This window comes from Moschus berezovskii, chromosome 22, assembly GCF_049115385.1.
Source record: "Moschus berezovskii isolate FMDL1 chromosome 22, NW_MosBer_1.0, whole genome shotgun sequence".
NCBI lineage: Eukaryota > Metazoa > Chordata > Mammalia > Artiodactyla > Moschidae > Moschus > Moschus berezovskii.
In genome coordinates, this window is record NC_142481.1 from 10,043,568 (window position 1) to 10,061,723 (window position 18,156).

An 18,156-nucleotide genomic window follows, 5' to 3' on the forward strand; every position below is an offset into this window, starting at 1 on the left:
TCCCGCTGACTGCTAGGGAGGCGAGGTCCGGAGCTGGTCCCAAGACCCGCCCCTCGCGGCAAACCACACCCAGGACACGCCCCAGAGATGCGCCCCGAACACGCCCCCTCTAAACCCCGCCCTGAACTTCCACGCCCCTTCGGCGGCCCACAGGTCTTGCCTCCGGGACGCGCCTCTGCAGACCCCGCCTCTGCCGTCCGGTCCCCTGCGGACGGCGCGGTCGGTCGCGTGTGTGTCTCTACCCGCTTCTGTCTGTGTCTCGGTGTCCGTGTTTGTCAGTCACTGCTTCTGACCCTACTTTCCTGTCTGCGTGTCTCTCCTGTACCCCGCACGTCTCAGTAACCCTCTGCCTGTCTCTGTCTCAGGCCCTAGGTTCTCTCCAAATTTCCGTCTCTGTGTCCCTATCTCTGCCTCTCTCTCTCCCGGCATCTCTCTCTCCCTCTCTCTGAATTTCCGTGTCCCAGTCCATCTTCAGTGAGCTTTCTCTAGCTCCCTCCACCTTTCTGTGTCTCTCCCACCTCTAATTCCCAGCCTGCCAGCTGCGGCGCTTTGCCCTCCGGGTTTCCACCTCCTACGGCTTTGGCGCCGGCGGGGTGGGCGGTTCGGCGGGCCGCGGGCGCCCCCGTGTGGCCGGCAGGGAGCTGTCAGGAGACGACTGCGGGCTGAGTGCGCAGCGCCCGCAAGAGTGTGTTCAGGGCAGGACACTGTGGGCGTCTGTGGGTGACACTCGCTGTGTGAGTGTGTACTACTCTGAGATCGCGCGTGACATCCAGAGGTTGTGCGTAGCTGTGTAACCTTGTGAGATTTTCTGTGACAACCAGAAACTGGGCGTGACTGTGTGAAATCGTGTTCAGTTCGGTTCACTCGCTCAGTCGTGTCCGACTCTTTGCGACCCCATGGACTGCAGCACGCCAGGCTTCCCTGTCCATCGCCAACTCCCGGAGTTTATTCAAACTAATGTCCATTGAATCAGTGATGCCATCCAACCATCTCATCCTCTGTCGTCCCCTTCTCCTCCTGCCCTCAATCTTTCCCAGCATCAGGGCCTTTTCAAATGAGTCAGTTCTTCAGATCGCATTACACCGAGAGATTGTGTGTGACCGAGATGACATATCAGTGACTGCATGTGACACCATGAGTTTGGGTGTCCCTGAGACACTGTTTGGGGTACTGTGACATCGAGAGAACATGTGTGAGCAAGAGGTTGTGTGCAATATGGTGAGGATGGGAGAGTTGTGTGTGTCCACGGGTAGGTGGTGTGTGAGAGAGGGCAAGAATGAACGAGAATGGCCCACCAAGTAATGGTGTGCGAACAGTGTGACAGACCTGTGGGGAGGGGAGGGAGTGTGGGTGACCTTGTGAGTGTGAGACAAGGATGTGTCAGCCACAGTGAGGACGTGTGAGATGCTGGGTGTGACTGTGTGTAACACAGATCGTGTGGGACCCTGAGAGACTGGCAGTGCATTAGAGAGTGAGCAACTGTCCAGGGCGCTCAGATGAGCAAGAGAAACTTCATGGGTGTGAGTTGTGACACCGGGAGGCTGCGGTGTAAAGGCAGCACCTGTGTGTGATACAGATTGTGTGAGGCTCAGCAAGACATCTTGAGAGGTTGTGTGTGATCCTGTGTGGAACTCTGTGTGTGTGTGTGTGTACACTTGACGCTCAGAGGTTGTCCCTCTGACTGTCGTTGTGCACGATGTCACTGGTGGTGCTGGGCCTCTCAGAGAGATTGTGAGGGACAGTGTGACATTTCGAGAGGTCGAGTGACTGTGGCGCTGCGGAAGGTCAGGGTGGTTCAGGAGACTGTACACAGCATCGTGTGACACAGCGAGGAGTTGTGCATCTCTGCGAGGGACTGTGAGTGTGATTCTGTGTGCTGAGAGGGGATCATCTGGGATGGGGTGACACGGAGGTTGTGGGTGTGACAGGGTGGCAGAGCGTATGTAATATGGAGTGTGAGGCTGTGTGGGACCCACAGGAGAGATTTGGATGACTGTGGGATAAACGCGGCAGAGCGGGGGGCTTATCCGAAGAGACTCTTTTCCTGTGAGTGTGTTTGTGTGTGTGTGAGAGAGAGTGTGAGTGTGACAGAGACAGAGATTGAAAAGGGAGAGAGACACAGACACACAAAGACAAAGAGATGGAGAGACAAGACGCGAGGGTGATGGGGATGCCGGTGGCGGCAGCAGGAGGAGGCGGGTCCTCAGGGGCTGCGCCCCAGGAGAGGGGGCGGGGCAGAACTGAGAGGGGGACCCGGACGCTGTGTCTCCGCCACCTGCCTGCCTTCCCAGCCCTGAGCAGCAACAGGTAGGAGGCTGTGGTCCTGGAGCCCGGCAGCTGGTCCCTCTGCCTGGGAATGAATGAAAGCGTGAGTGAACGAATGACCTTACCCTGGCTCGTCTCCGTCAGCCCGCCTTTCCCGCCGTCTCTCCGTGTGCCCCCTGTCCGCTTTCTCACCCGGTGCCCCCTCCCGCCCCTCCACTTCCCCTGTCTGTTCCCTGCCCTCTCTCGCCCCTCTCGCCTCTCTCCCTGTCCCCCGCGCCAGCGCTGTTTGCCCTTCTGTCTCTGCTCTCCCACCTCGTCACCCCAGCTCCCCCTAACCCTCCCAGCGCCCTTCTCTTTCCTCCCTCTGCCCTTGCGTCCACTCTGTGCTCCTCTCCCCACATCACTCTCCTTCCTTACACCCGTCTCCCTCCCCCCCGTCTCAACTCCTCCATCACTCCGTCCCTACCGCCCGTCTCTCCGTCTTTCTCTGCCTCCGTCTCTTTATTCCCCTCCCCCCCCCCCCGTTTGTCCCCTCTGTTTGTCCCTGTCGCCATCCTCCCTGTCCCTCTCCCAGTCCTGGCTGGGTTGCCCCCCTCTCCAGCCCTTTCTCTGGCTGCTAATGAGCAGAGGAACCTTTGAGGTGGCCAGGGCTGGGATGGGGGGCTCCTCGAGGGGGGCGGAGGGGGCAGCTGCTGCCAAGGCCCTAATGAGGCCCCCTCTGCGCCGCTCCCGCCGTGATCTTAATTCCTTCTTCTCCCTGGAGCCACCGCTAATTGGCCTGGGGAGGGCCCCCTCCTGGCTCTGGCGCTGTCCCCGGGAGGTGAGGACACCTGGATCTCTGGATCCAACACCTGTGTTCCTGTCCTTCTGTCCCTCCCTCCACCGGCCTCTCGGCCTCCCATCTGTGCTTCCCCCTGCCTCCCCTCTCTTCTCTGTTCCCTCCTTCACCTGCCTCTAGGTACCCCGTCTGTGCACCCCTCCAAGCCTTCTCTTGGCCCTCTCGTCCCTGTTCATTGGTCCTGCTTTCGGCCGGCTTCTTGGTCCCCCGTCTACGCAGATCTCCATTTCTGCCCTTTTCTTCTGTTTTCTGTCTCTTGCTCCACTCTGGGCACCGCATCGGTGAGCCCTTCCACGCACGCCCCTATTACTGGGTTCCACCACCACCGCCCACCCTATCTGGGGACCCACCTTTGCTCTAGCCTACTCCTTCGCCCCCACTACCACCGGCTTTTAACCTTTCCCGGCCGCAGCCATGTCCAACAACATGGCCAAGATCGCGGAGGCCCGGAAGACCGTGGAGCAGCTGAAGCTGGAGGTGAACATCGACCGCATGAAGGTGCTGGGTCGGGGTGGGGAGGAAGGCCCCTGGGTCGGGGTGGGGAGGAAGGCCGCGGGCTCCGGGGCTGGAGTCTGGAGTGGTCAGACTTGGGAGTAGAGCCGGGAGCCCGGGTGGAAAGATACCCTTCGGAACCGACTGGACTCCAAGGAGGGGGGAGTGGGGGTTGGGGAGCAGCTGGACAAGGGGGCTGGACTGAGAAGGGGCGGGGCCACACCTGGGGTGGGGCCTAAGGGCGGGGCCTGACAGTGGGAGGGGCCCGGACACGGGGGCGGGGCCTGACAAGGGGCGGGCCTGACTAGAGGAGTGGCCCGGGCAGGGGGCGGGGCCCGGGCAGGGGCAGGGGCGGGGTCCCGGCGGGGGCGGGGGCGGGGGCGGGGCCCGCGCAGGGGGCGGAGCGTGGCGTGGCCATCTCCCCCTGGGTGCCGCAGGTGTCACAGGCAGCGGCGGAGCTCCTGGCCTTCTGCGAGACTCACGCCAAAGATGACCCTCTGGTGACGCCGGTGCCCGCCGCAGAAAACCCCTTCCGAGACAAGCGCCTCTTCTGCGTCCTGCTCTGAGCCCTCCCGGCAGTCTGACCCCCCCACCCGGTCAAAGTATGAATCCAATAAACGTGGTGACTGCGGGGGTGCCTGTGCTCTCGGGGAAACTGAGGCACATGCAGAACTTGGGGCCACCATGGAGGAGCCCGTGTCCCTTCTCATTCCTTCTTCGTGTGTGTGGAGTGTGGGGGTGTGGGGCGAGGTTATGTGCATGCGGGGCTGGGGGATATCAGAGGACATTCTGCGTCCTGGCTCTGGCCTCCACGGAGTGTTCCCGCGATCCTGAATTGATTTAATCGTCCCAACAGCCCCAGAAAGCAATTGGCTACTTGTATGAGGAAACTGAGCCAAAGGAGGTCCCTTATTCAGAGTCACAAGTTAAGAGATAATGGGGTGAAGACTGGACGCTCCCGCTCCCTGAACCTCTCTGCTGGCGGCTCTTCTCGCCTCTCTCCTGGGTTGGAGGTCCTTAGAATACCCAGTACCCACCTTTCTCGTCCCGTGAATGATTCCAGCCCCTTTTTACATATGGGTCTACTCCCTACCACAGCCCCACCCCCACAAGCACTGAACTTGTCCCTGTTCCTTTATTCATTCTTCCAAACACGCTTGGTCCTGTAATGGTTGAAACAGGGGTCATGGACACTAACTACCAAGACAGCCCTGGCCCTGGGTTCCTGGGATTCAGAATCCAGTGGGAGTTACAGACCTGTCTTCGGATGGTGATGATTCAGAGTGGGCAGGGCTGGGATGGGGGAATTCAGAAGGAAGGCCTGACTCAGCTTGAAGGTCAGGGAAGGCTTCCTGGAGGAGGGGACATCTGAGCTGGTACATGGTGGGAATTAAATGGGGACCCAGAGAAGAGAGAAGTGGGGCTACAGGAGACAAATCAGTATGTACATTCTTTTCTATTTCCTTTTTTCTGGGGACACAGATTACAGTAACAGCCCTGATTCCTCTTCTGTATTTCCCACTTCATACATTGGTGATCTCCAGGACCTGTATTTGTTGTTTAGCTGCTAAGTTGTGTCTGACTTTTTGGCACCCCATGGACTGTAACCCAGCAGGCTCCTCTGTCCATGTGATATTCCAGGCAAGAATACTGGAGTGGGTAGCCATTTCCTTCTCCAGGGGATCTTCCCCACATAGAGACTGAACCCATGTCTCCTTCATTGCAGGCAAATTCTTTACCACTGAGCCACCAGGGAAGCCCTTTTAGGACCTATATAGCTTGCAGTTAAATGAGAGTACTTCACATAAAAGCCCACCTTGATGGCTTCTTCCATTTGGAAGGTCTGGGTGACCTCAGAATTGCACAATCTCCAGGGTGACCAGAGGCTATGAGATGGGGCCCTGGCTTTCCAGTTTGCCAAAGTCCCCACACTACTGTCTCCCAGTGAGGGACACTGGGGGTCAGATACTATTCATCACAGAGCCTATGCCAGGAGCTTCTTACAGAGAAACGAAGAGAAAGGTAAAATGCCTGAACCCATGATTCTGTTTAAAATAAAGAAATGCAGACTGGGTGAGCTATGGACTTGGTTAATTATTAAACCTGGTTGGTCTGAGGTCCACTGAGTTTGCGACCCCTCCCCTCTCCTCAAGCCTTCTTGTCTTGAGTCTGCACCCGTGGATCTGGTGGAGATGACTCCCTAGGCCTTCCCTTCCCAGAGGGGCTGTGCCTGTGTCTGGCAAGTGCTCCATTATTCACATTGAATTAGGGTCCCCTGGGCCCCAAATCTGAGCTTCCTGTTGAACTGAGGCAAGAGACGCTGTAATTACATCTCCCTCCTGCCTCCCACCTCTCAGCCTGGCTCCGGCCTTGGTTGCATCATGTCTGTGGGAGCCCCAGGGGAGACAGGGGGGGACAGAGAGAGCCAAGGATGAGCTGAAGGGAGGAGGAGTGATGCTGAGGGGAAGTTGCCAGAAGGATTCTGGAATTTCACAGACTCAGCATCCTTGCATCTTAGAACCTGAAATGCAAAGGAATCTCAGAAACTCAGAGGGCTGGAATTCTGGAGTCTTTGAAACCTGTGGGGCCAGGATGGTGGGGTCCTGTCCCCTAATTGGGCTAGGATTCCGGAACTCTGCACTTCAGAAGTGTACAGACTTCTTGAGCCTGGCCTGTTAGACCCTTTGAACCCTGGGTTCTTGGAGTTGGTCTTGGGGAATGGGAAGCTGGGGAGAAGCAAGTGGGGTTGGCTGACCTAGTGGTGGGGCAGGGAGCTGGAGGAATGTGTGCCTGCCTGGAGGAGCGGGGCGGGGTGAGCCTGCACCCAGACTGAGGCTGGGAGAGACAAGAGAAGCCGAGAGGGTCCTGGGTGAGCAGCCTCCAAACTGAATAATCTCATTAGCGGGGTATGACTTCAGGTTCCCTTTTCCTGCCACCCCCAGCTGTGAGGTCAGCTCTGGGGTCAGGCTCAGGCCAGTCAGAGTCAGGCCAAGAGGCAGAGGGAAGTGCTGGCATTCAGCAGTTCCCTCCCACTTCACCCCAAACCCCGGGGCTGCAGGCTGCCCCACCCAGCTGTCCTCCTTCCACACCCCACCCGGCATGCTTGGCACTGAGGGGCCGGAGAGTAGGAGTGGAGATAGCAGGGCCAGAAGGAGCCATAATCATGGCCATCACTTATCAGGAGTCCGGTTTCACAAGCCCCATCTCACTCCATTCTAATGGCAGTTCCCACAAGGACTCTGCTTACCCCCATTTTACAGACATGGAAGACCAGCCTGGAGAGATAACCTGGCCAGTTGGGGCTTGAGGTTGGAGTGGGAGGAGCCAATGGATGACCTCCGGAGGGGCTGGAGGGGTTCAAAGGGGGCCTTGAGGGACAGAAGTGAGGGGATCCCAAGGGAGGCACCCAGCCCAGGCAGGGTGCCCAAGGCAGGCCAAGGGCGGCAGAGTAGGGACACCAGGAGCCAGTAAAGGAAGCAGCGGCTAGTAGGTGGGCACAGGCCCATTGTGGGCTGGAAAACAGGGTGGTGGGCAGAGAATATTGGTGTCCAGCTGTAGGGGCTGGGGCCTGCTAAGGAGGGATGGGTCAGGATGGACACACGGCAGCTCCTCACAGCAGTGAGTGCGCACAGATGACAAGCAGTTCTGGCAGGCATGAGCAGCTGGTGGCACATGTGTGTGTGTGTGTGGGGGTGGGTACGAGGTGGGGCCAGCTTCCTCCCAAGGCAGGGCCTGGAGGACGGAAGCCCGGGAGCCGGGAGAGGGTCAGGCCCAGGGCAAGCGGGCATCTTAGGTCAACAGCACGACCAGATGCAGGCCTGGGCAGGCGGCTGTAGGCGCTGGCCGGCAGGAGTGGGAGAGCTTGTCCCGGTCCCATTTCCTGGCCTGCTTGGTGCTTGGCCCCATGAGGACACTCGCCCAGATGGAATGATTCAGCTGAGGGCCTGCCCAGGCTCCAGCTATGACCCTCCACTCCCACCGCTTGTCGCACGCCACTTGGGACCACGCCCCCATCGGATCTTAAGACCTCTGAGTCCCTCAGCCCTCTACACATGGTGGCTTGTTGAGTGAATAACAACCCCACCAGTAACTGTCTGAGGGCTCCCTAAAAGCAGGCAGAGCGAATTCCGTCTCTAATCTAGGTCTGTATAGTCAAAGCTATGGTTATTCCGGTAGTCATGTAAGGATGTGAGAGTTGGACTATAAAGAAAGCTGAGCACCGAAGAATTGATGCTTTTGAACTGTGGAGTTGGAGAAGACTCTTGAGAGTGCCTTGGACTGCAAGGGGATCAAACCAGTCTATCCTAAAGGAAATCAGTCCTGAATATTCATTGGAAGGACTGATGCTGAAGCTGAAGATCCAAGACTTTGGCCACCTGCTGTGAAGAACTGACTCATTTGAAAAGACCCTGATGCTGGGAAAGATTGAAGGCAGGAGGAGAAGGGGAGGACAGAGGATGAGATGGTTGGATGGCATCACTGACTTGATGGACATAAGTTTGAGCAAGCTCTGGGAGTTGGTGATGGACAGGGAAGCCTGACGTGCTGCAGTCCATGGGGTCGCAAAGAGTCTGACACAACTGAGTGACTGAACTGAATCTTTGTTCAGTCATTGAACAAAGTACAACATGTACTTTGTTGTACTTTGAACATCATCCCAAAAAGGCAAGGCAGCCATTTGATGAAGAACATCAAGGCTTAGATACATACGGACACACGTGGGCTGACACAGCCATGAAGAAACACGTGGTCACTAATGAACAGACACAACACACCAATAGACACAGATGCACAAAGGGACCTTACAGGAAAGAATACCCACCGCTCACACACACACACACACACACACCATGCTGATACAATGCTCACTTAGGTGACCCAAACCCACACACGAAGTTCACATGTCCACAGTCTCTAGCACCCTCCCTTCCGGGTATCCGTTCCTCCCCTACGCGGTGCTGCGTGTCCATTCCCAGTCCTCCCAGGGGGCTGTCCTCCATCTTCTGCAGTGCTGCCCCAGGGTCCCTCTGGGGAGGCTCGAGTCCCTTCTCAGCAGTGCGTGGCAGGGAAAGGGTGCTGACTCACCCATCCAGAGCAGTTCCCTCCCACAGTTCTTCCCACCCCCGGAAGCCACCACCCCACCCTCCAGCCCAGCCCAGCTGGGGTGACCTCTCACAGCTGAGCAGGAGGCTGGGGGCTCCCCAGAAGGTGAGTGTATCTGACCCCGGCATGGACCCCAGAGATTCTTAGGAAGGAGTGACAGTCATCACCTCTCCTGCCTGCTCTGGAGCACAGAATTCATGTCAGGGTCGCCAGGGCTTCTGACCCTCAGAGGCAAAGGTGGGGAAACTGAGGCCTGGAGGCGGGTACCGTCTGAGACCCTGCAGGTCACGGGAGCAGCATGGACTTCCCGAATGCTCAACAGTGCCTGGGTGGGGGGCAGGAAGCCAGTGATAGGGAGGCTCCGGGCACCAGAGCACCCCCTCCCACCCCTGCAACTCCCCTGATGCCGAGACAGGACGCTAGCCTTCCAGGCGTCATCCTTCATTAATATGAGAGAACTTCCTGAGTTCTTCCCTTCGGTCTGGCTGGGGATCGCACAGACTATGAGTGGCCAAGTAGGCTTGAGGCACGAACACCAGGCACCCTCAGAGCAGGGCTGCATGGTCACTCTCCAAAGCCCGTGGTGTGGTGCTCTGGGGCACCCATCCTGGCGGAAGCTGAGAGTGCCAGCTGGGCGTGGGTGATAGGGAGGTGGGAGATGGGGAGAGGGGAGGGGATTGTGGTCATGGAGACAGGGGTGACATGAGGACAGGGAGAGGACGTCGGTGGCGGCCCAGGGTCCAGTCCTTGGGGTCAGGCCCATTCCTCCTGGCCTTGGATGTGCTGTGATATCTACACAGGTTCTCTCCTTGTTCCAAAGAGATGGGCTACTGGCCATGGTCAGTCCACCAGGCCCACGGAGTCAGTGGTGCCCCATTGTACAGACAAGGAAACTGAGGTCCCCTGGCTTCCCTTCCTGGCCTTGGGACCATCCCATAGCAAGGAGGTGGTTAAATAGGGACAGGAACTCCAGTCAAATGGCGTAAGATCTTGAATTTATCCTCTCTGCATTTAAATGGCCTCCCTGAAAAATAAGGGGCATCTGAGAAGGTTTCTGAGGTCTTATCTGACCCTTGGGTGGGGAGGCCGCGTGGGAAATGGGCTCAGTGGGAATAGGGACTGGTGACCGCTGTGCTGGCCGCGGGTACACACAGGCAGACCACACAGGCAGGAGGGTGGTGCGGCTGGCGATGGGTCTGTGGACGGCTGGGAGACATTCTGGAAGAGCAATGTTGGAGCCCTGGACTGGACGGCTGTCTGTGGCTAAAATATTATTCCTTGAAGTCAAGGTCACCAGCGCTTGGCCTGGGGCCTGGGAGGGCTGCTGGGTTGAGAGACAAGAGGGCGGGAGGGCGCTCCCCTTTGATACTGACCAGTGGAAATCCTGGCGGGGGGAGCGGGCCCCTACCCACGGATGTCAAGTCCCTCCTCCCCCCACGGCCTCCCCAGGGCTCCACGGGGGCAGGAGTGTGTGTGAGCTGGGAGCCTGTGGACCAGCGGGGTCCAGGGACTGGCATTCTTTTCTCTGGCAGGGCCACCTCTTCTCCCAGCCTTGTGGAAGGAGTGAAGTGCGTCCAGGGAACAGAAATCGTCAGTTGCGCCTGGAAAACACTCCATAAGGGAAGAATTTCCTGGTCGTTTCTCAATCCTTAGGCAATGCCCTAACCCCAAGGGGCCTAAGCCTAGAATAGATGCCAGCGGCCACCCCCAGACCGCCTCACAGACTGGCCGGCTATGCCGCTCAGGTCCTGTCTGGGTCCCCACTGGCGGGCCCCCAATTCCGGGGAGATTATGACTCAGGTGATCCCCACCCGGGGTGCCGCTGGCCAGCACTGGGAAGGCAGAAGGCTGCAGAGTCAAGAGCGAGCCGGAGGAGGTGGCAGGTGGTTCAGGATGGGGTCCGTGAGAGGACGCGAGGAGGGAGAGGGAGATGCAGGAGACGGATGGGTGTCTTGGGCAGGGGAGTGGAGGGGAGCACGCCAGGGAAGGCGGGAGGGAGCCAAGGGGCCTCTGGAGAAAGCAGGGGGAGGGAAGGCGGGGCAGAGAGAGGAAATGAAAAGCCCGGGGTTGAGCGATCGGGGCTAGATGAGTTAGGGAGCGAGGAGGGAGGGAAGTCGGGAGACGCTGCCACTCGGATTCGGACCCAGAAAACAAGACCCCGGAGAAGGAGCGAAGGGGGACAGAGGGGCTGAGAGAGTCGGCAGAGGTGCGGTGACGAGGGGCTGGGAAAGCAGAGATGCAGAGGACAGGATAGGTCGGAAGAGACAGGGAGGCGGGGAGGGAGGGAGAGGTAAAGGGAGTGGACCAGGGAGGCGACCGAGCCACAGCCAGAGCCAGAGACGGCGGAGGAGAGAACGAGGGGCTTGGCAAGGGGAGGACTAGACGGAGAGACGGGGGTAGCGAGGGAGAGAACAGGAGGGAGAGACGGGGATCGGGCCGGCGGAGGCAGAGGGCAGGGAGAGAAACAGGCCCCCAGAAGTGCGGAGGGCAGCCTGGGACTCCCCTCCGCCTGCAGCTGCAGCGCGGACCCCAGGGGAGCAGGGCATCGCAGGGGCGGCCCGTCTCCCCTCCCGCCCCGCTCCCGGGGAGGCCGCCCGAGGCCGGGGATGGCGGATTCGTGCCGGAACCTCACGTACGTGCGGGACTCGGTGGGCCCGGCCACAAGCGCCCTGATGTTCGTGGCGGGCGCGGCGGGCAACGGGCTGGCGCTGGGCATCCTGGGGGCGCGGCGGCGGTCGCGGCCCTCGGCCTTCGCCGTGCTGGTCACCGGGCTGGCGGTCACCGACCTGCTGGGCACGTGCTTCCTGAGCCCGGCCGTGTTCGCGGCCTACGCCCGCAACAGCTCGCTGCTGGGCCTGGCCCGGGGCCGCCCGGCGCTGTGCGACGCCTTCGCCTTCGCCATGACCTTCTTCGGCCTGGCCTCCACGCTCATTCTCTTCGCCATGGCCGTGGAGCGCTGCCTGGCGCTCAGCCACCCCTACCTCTACGCGCAGCTGGACGGGCCCCGCCGCGCCCGCCTGGCGCTGCCGGCCATCTACGCCTTCTGCACGGCCTTCTGCTCGCTGCCCCTCCTGGGCCTGGGCCAACACCAGCAGTACTGCCCCGGCAGCTGGTGCTTCATCCGCATGCGCTCGGCCGAGCCGGCCGGCTGCGCCTTCTCGCTGGCCTACGCCAGCCTCGTGGCCCTGCTGGTGGCCGCCATCGTCCTCTGCAACGGCTCCGTCACCCTCAGCCTCTGCCGCATGTACCGCCAGCAGAGGCGCCACCAGGGCTCGCTGGTCCCCGGCCCCCGGGCGGGCGAGGACGAGGTTGACCACCTGATTCTGCTGACCCTCATGACGGGCATCATGGCCGTGTGCTCCCTGCCTCTTACGGTGAGTCCCCTGGGCAGCTCCGGTGGGCGGTGGGGAGGAGGGCAGCGCCCACTTCTAGCCGCCACTGTTTGCGCCCATTTCACGGATGGGGAACCTGAGGCTTAAAGAGGTCAGAGGCTTAGTCCACAGTCAGACAACTCCAAACTTTGCAGAGACGTTTCTCCCCACTTGCTTACGCTCATCTGACTCCTCCTGACCCTTGCCTCCCCTCTGCCACATCCCTAGCCGCCCACCCCGCCAGTGCTACCCCCCCACCAACCTTCCCCTACCCCTGCAAGACTAATAAGATCCATCATTCAATACTGCACTCTGTCTACCCTGTGCTCAGTGGTTTAGAAATCCCTTTTCTGATCATCTCGAGAATGGTCTTACGCATCTATTCCACAAGCACTTAGCAAGAAATGTGATGAAGTTTCTGTCAGCATTTCTACAAAGGAGGGGTGACGATGTCTTTTTCCCATGATCACACAGAGGCAGGGCTGCACCCTGCACTCCTCTGATGCCAGGGTCTGATCTCCTTGCTACCCCGCTCCCCACTTCCCCAGCCCCACCCATGTCGGTGCCCTTGGGCTCTCCTGGCCTCACCCCTTCCCTTCAGGAACTCCTGCCCTGCCCCTCCCAGAGGGCAGCAGGGCTGATCCTGGTCCTGTGGCACCCAGTCCTCCTGATGCTGTGCGGACCTCAGCTTCTCTTTCTGCAAAATGCAAGGGCTAGGGTTAGAGTTGAGAGTCACCAAACCTTTGACGGGGTGACAGACGACTCAGAGACGGGACACACACACACACACAGCCCTGGGACCCAGCCTCGCTGCCCCACCTCTAGAGCTTTGCTGTCTCCTGGGGCTTTCTCTCCCTCTGCCCCTGGATGCATTTCTTATTTAGTTCTCATCTTATTCCCCTTCCGACAGGCCGCGCCTCCCTCATTTCTGCCAGTGAGCAAGGGAGAGGGGGTCGTCCAGAGTGGGGTGTGTGTTGAGGGGTGGGGCAGAGGAGTCCTGGAGTGCTTCTTGATCGATCTCTGCTTGCCCTCAGGTCCGCGGCTTCACCCAGGCCATCGCCCCAGACAGCAGTGAAATGGGAGACCTCCTGGCCTTCCGTTTCAATGCCTTCAACCCCATTCTGGATCCCTGGGTCTTTATCCTCTTCCGCAAGTCCGTCTTCCAGCGGCTGAAGCTCTGGTTCTGTTGCCTGTACTCGAGGCCTGCCCAAGGCAACTCTCGGACGTCCCTCTCTCGGTCCGCCTCGGGGAGGAAGGACTCAAGCGCCCCCCCTGCTCTTGAGGGGAAAAAGGGGAACTGGGTGCCTTTGTCAGCCTGGGGCGAGGGGCAGGGGGTGCCCTTACCGGCTGTGCAGCTACCCAGCAACACCGTGGGAACACCCTCCAAAGCGGGGTCCAAGGCAGCCTGCTCCCTCTGCTGACATCTGCCCAGTGATCTCCTGCCCTGTCTTCCGGCCGCAGCTGCCAGAAATTCAGGGACATGACCGATGGCTGCGGGCGGATCAGCCCAGAGCTGGTTCCTGGAGCCCTGCCGGCCGGAACATGGACCCTCTGGATTCAGGGGATGATTAGCTGCTATTTCTCCTTTCTCCGGGTGGCCACGAGGGGCTGAGGGAGGAGGGAGATGGGGAGAGGAACTACCCTGGAACATAAAAAGAACAGTTCTCTCAAAATATCCGGCGGCCTGGCCGGCCTGGTCTGGCCCTCACTTGCCCATCCATCTCATTGTCTAAATATTTAGAAGGCAGAAATGTTCCCAGCAGCTTCTGTGCGCTCAGGTCTGCTCTGGTTAGGGTTCTGCCTCTGATCTTCCTTCGTTCAGGGTGCCCCTGATGCCCACCCCAAGGCCCCAGCAGACAGCCCTGGGCCCGGCTCTGCCGGGGGGTGGTCCCCAAGAGCCACCCTCTCTCTGCCTCATGAAAGCCTGGGATTCCCTGACAAGTTCCCTTTCCTCCCGATTTCCCATTGGACTCGGGAGGCCTGGTCCACCCCCCACCCCACCAGGGGAGAAGGGGTGACTGTTGCCTTGGGAGTGACACCACTGGACAGTTGCTTGAGAAAAAGTGCATGGCTTGGTGAGTTGCAAGATGTGGACGGCGGGTGGCAGGAGAAGCTGGAGAATGAAGGGGTGGGAGCTACAGAACCCAGGGACGGCCCAAGGGCTCAGACCTAAGTCCTACACCTATCCCTGGATAAATAGTTTCCCCCCCTGCAACCGCCCCTGCAGAGCCTGACCTCACCCCCTGTGTGCTTGGAACCCTCGCAAAAATTTCATTCATCCATTCAACAAATAGTGGGCCCTGAATCTACCAGGTGCTGGGGACACAAACCGCTCTCAGCCCCACCTGGGACTCCTCTAGGGTGATTTCCAGCCTTCAATTCCCCTTCTGATAGCCGGGGCTTTTCCAGCTGTCCACCCCTCTCTCCTCATTAGCCATCCCCTGACTTTAGTCACCGAACTCAAGGGTTTTCCAGGAATGAGCATGAAAGGAAGTGGTGCTTCGGGTGGTGGGAGGAGATGATGGGAAAGCCCCCAGACTCTCCCCAGCCCTGGTTCCACTTTCTCACTTGCTTCAGGGTTAAAGCACTCATTCTGTCCCGGGCAGGGGGTGAGGGGGTGGGGGAATAGATGAGGCAAGAGCTTCCTATAAAGACGGCGGCTAAAGTGAGTCCTCCACCTCGTGAGCTGCACCCTCCTCGCTCCAGCTGCTATTATTAGAGCCACTCTACATAGGCTGGAATCCAGGTCCAGAGAAGGCAATCACCAGCCCCAGGTCACACAGCGAGGAGAAAGTGCAGCCTGCAGGTGGAGCTGGTTTGTTTTTTTTTTGTCTGTGTTGTGCAGCTTGTGGGATCTTAGTTCCCCATTCAAACCCGGGGCTCTTTGCAGTGGAAGCGTGGAGTCCTAACCACTGGACCGCCAGGGAATTCCCTGGTTTATCTTCTTATCTCCTTAATCCAGATTGGGTTAGTGAGTTTGCCTTGGTTTCCTTTTGCTAGAATGGTGATCATAATCTAGTATTTAATTTACAGGGGTGGGCTGAGGATTAAATGATTCAATTTAATCATTAAAAAGCAATTTAGCATAAGACCTGGAGTAGAGCCCACAGTATGTGTTACTGTTACTACTGCTATTGCCGTGGTTATTGGTGTTTGTTGTCTTTGGCATCTGAGCACACTTTGTTTCATTTGAAGGAGTGGCTGTGAGAGTTAAAAATAGATCAAGGGGGGTTCCTTTTGGGGGAATGAAAATATCCTGGAACTAGAGAGTGATGGTGGTTGTACAATGTCGTCAATGTGCTAAATGTCACTGAATTGTACATTTTGAGATGGTTCAAATGGTACCTTTTGTGTTATGGGTGTTTTACCACAATTTGGAAAAAAACCCCACGTAACACTGGATAAAAATGAGGAAGTTTAGAAACTTTTATAGCAGTCTCGCCAGAGTCATATTGTATCGCTTGAATTTAATAATAAACATGTTGACTTGTACCAAAACAAACCAGAAAACGGGTCAAGCAACATCAAATGGGGGTCCGGCCTTGGTTACCAAATCTGCCTCAACAGGAACCAACTCAAGGGTCCTGGTGAAGAGGGTTGTGTTTCAGGCAGGAGTCAAGGGTGCAGCCCCAGCCCCGCCCGCTGCCTATCCAGGTAAGATTCCCTGGGGGTAAGGGTGCACGCCTCCTCTCCAGGCCACCCTTGAAGGTGGGTCCATTCTGGCCCCTCAGAACTCACTGAATGGCAGCATAGGGCTGGGCTTTTGAACTGCCAGCACCCCAAGGCAGGTGCCATTATCAGTCCTCTTTTTTGGATGTGGATTAAGGGAAGGAGAGGATTCAGTGTTGAATCTGGTTTTCTGCTGACTTTTACCCACCAGGCCTATTAGCTCAGGATTCCGCCCCCTCCGCTGCATCCCACTGTGGATGTCTAAGCTGTCCGCCAAGGGCCCCAACTCGTGCCCCATCTGCTCCTATCTGGAAGCTCCTTTCCCAGCTGGTTCCTGACTGCTGGGATAGCGTCTCCGCTGTCGGCTACGGTCCCTACGGTCCTGTCTGGAGCTCCTGTCTGAGTGGCCCCTCCCCTGCCTGCCAAGCTCCAAGGGCTCCCACTGCCTGGAGGCCAAGGGCCAAACTCCCACGCTCTCTGCTTAGCCACGGCAGAAAATCAAGATTTCCCCAAGGAGCATAAGACATTTCAGGCCTCAACCTCTTTACTCATTGGGCTCACCCTTCCTGTAAGAGTGTTTCCCTTCTCCATTCATCAAAAGCACCCTTGCCTTTCAAGGTCCCACTGAGGCTCCTCCTCATCCTTGAAGACGTCATCACTCCTGTCAGGTGCTCGAGGCACTTCCGGGGCTCTATGGTGGCCCTCGCTGCAGCCTGTAGCACAGACATCTCTTCATTCATTCAGCAGACTTTGATTGAAGGCTTACTGTATGTCAGGTTTTGTCCCTGCGATGTTGGGGACACGGTGATGACAGATAGCCTTGGCCCTGCTCTCCTGGAGCTCACCATTCAGAGTGGGCAGGGCTGGGGGACTGGGACCAGGGAAAGTGGAGTCCAGGGAGAAGATCAGGGAGGGCTGCATGGAGGAGGAGATGGCTGAGCCAGGATGGGTCTGAGGATTGTAAGAAAGTGAGCCAAGTAAAGAGGAGAGCTTCTGTTGTGCTCAGGGTTCTAACTCTGGTTTCTAATGCCTCCTTTCTTTCATCTCTCATTCATTTGTCAATTCAACATGCATTCCCTTGAGCCTGCTGTGGGCTCAAGGCGGCTCTGTGCCGTTAGGGAGACAGCAGTGACTGACATTGCCTTGGGCTTACCTTACTCACAATCCAGTGGGAGTGACAATTTTTCTTCCCCCCTGCAGCACGTGGGATCTTAGTTCCCCGACCAGGGATTGAACCTGTACCCTGTGCCAGTGGAAGTGCGGTGTTCTAACCACTGGACCGCCGGGCAGTTCTCAGGGGGTGACAGTTTAATAATCACAGAAATATGCATTATAATAAGCAGTAAAAATACAAATTTATAAGCTGTGAAATATACCGAGAACGGAGTGCAAGGGAGGTGCCAGCTCTAGTCTGGAGTTGGGGTCAAGAAGTGAGACTAGGAACAAGCATGTCTCCTTCAAGGAGACTTTATGCACTTTTAGCTTCATTTCTTTATTCATTTCTGATTTTGGAGCACAGATGGGACTTAAGCTTGCACGCACATATGCACCCTGGAGGGTCCTCGGGAGTTGCCCCTTTCTGGTCCCTCTGTAGTCACTGCCCCACCTGCTGGCCGCAGTGGGAATGACACTGAGAAGTGGTCCCACAGCCACTCCCTCTCCCAAGTGAGGGGAGCCTGGGGTTTCACTACCCATGTGTCCCCTTGCCGAGTCACTTTCTCAGTAACAGACTTTGAGCTGGCCCAGCGGATCCAGGAGCCTGAGTTGGAAATGACCCCCTTGACCAGCATCGGCTGATGCGTGCTCCTCCCCGTCTGCCCGTGTCCATTAGCAGAGCGGAGTGCCGTCTCTGTGCCTAGGGTTAATAAAGAAGGGGAAGCCACGCCTTTTTAATAATGCAGGTTGTATGGGAGTAGAAGTCTTTCAAAAACTAGGGCCCCAGGGGGCAAATAATCGACAGGCAGTAGAGAAGTGCAGGCAATGCGCTGTGGTGGTTAAAAGCGTGGGCGTTTAGGATGTGAATAACCTGGGGTTCAAGTCCCAGTGCAGCCACTTCCAAGAAGAGTGCTGTGAGCGGCTTTACTGCCCAGGCCTCTGTTCCTTGCCTGTAAGCTCTTTTTTTTAAAAAAATTATTTTTGGACACCTTATGTGACATGCCAGTTTCCTGACTGGGGATCAAACCTGGGTGTCCCCCTCCCCACTCCCCTCCCCACCCCCGCAGTAGAGGCTCAGAGTCTCAACCACTGGACTGCCAGGGAAGTCCCTCCTGTCAGTTCTTGATAACTTATGCTAATATGCCCACTGGGGAGGATACATGTCATAAACGGGAAAAAAAAATGGGAAAAAAATTTTATTAGGATTCGACCTGGCCTGAGACATAAATGAGATGATGTCTAGAAAGTGGCACTCCCCTCTGA

General features: G+C 57.8%; 2 protein-coding genes across 2 annotated transcripts; both read left to right on the forward strand.

Moving 5' to 3' along the window:
• Positions 1-3,064: 3,064 nt before the first annotated feature.
• Positions 3,065-4,267, forward strand: GNG8 (G protein subunit gamma 8). The gene is made up of 2 exons (XM_088830163.1): positions 3,065-3,601; positions 4,033-4,267. Exons 1-2 carry the CDS (start codon positions 3,518-3,520, stop codon positions 4,159-4,161), a joined length of 213 nt encoding a protein of 70 aa, XP_088686289.1. The 5' UTR covers positions 3,065-3,517; the 3' UTR covers positions 4,162-4,267.
• A 7,037-nt stretch (positions 4,268-11,304) lies between these two features.
• PTGIR (prostaglandin I2 receptor) lies at positions 11,305-16,731 on the forward strand. The gene is made up of 2 exons (XM_055411797.2): positions 11,305-12,072; positions 13,104-16,731. Exons 1-2 carry the CDS (start codon positions 11,305-11,307, stop codon positions 13,488-13,490), a joined length of 1,155 nt encoding a protein of 384 aa, XP_055267772.2. The 3' UTR covers positions 13,491-16,731.
• Positions 16,732-18,156: the final 1,425 nt, after the last annotated feature.

What these genes read in the sequence shown, in the direction of transcription:
- PTGIR (XM_055411797.2), top strand. Translation starts at nt 11,305, where the DNA reads ATGGCGGATTCGTGCCGGAACCTCACGTACGTGCGGGACTCGGTGGGC. An exon ending in TGTGCTCCCTGCCTCTTACG is followed by an intron (nt 12,073 to 13,103) that starts GTGAGTCCCCTG and finishes GCTTGCCCTCAG; the next exon opens with GTCCGCGGCTTCACCCAGGC.
- GNG8 (XM_088830163.1), top strand. Translation starts at nt 3,518, where the DNA reads ATGTCCAACAACATGGCCAAGATCGCGGAGGCCCGGAAGACCGTGGAG. An exon ending in TGAACATCGACCGCATGAAG is followed by an intron (nt 3,602 to 4,032) that starts GTGCTGGGTCGG and finishes TGGGTGCCGCAG; the next exon opens with GTGTCACAGGCAGCGGCGGA.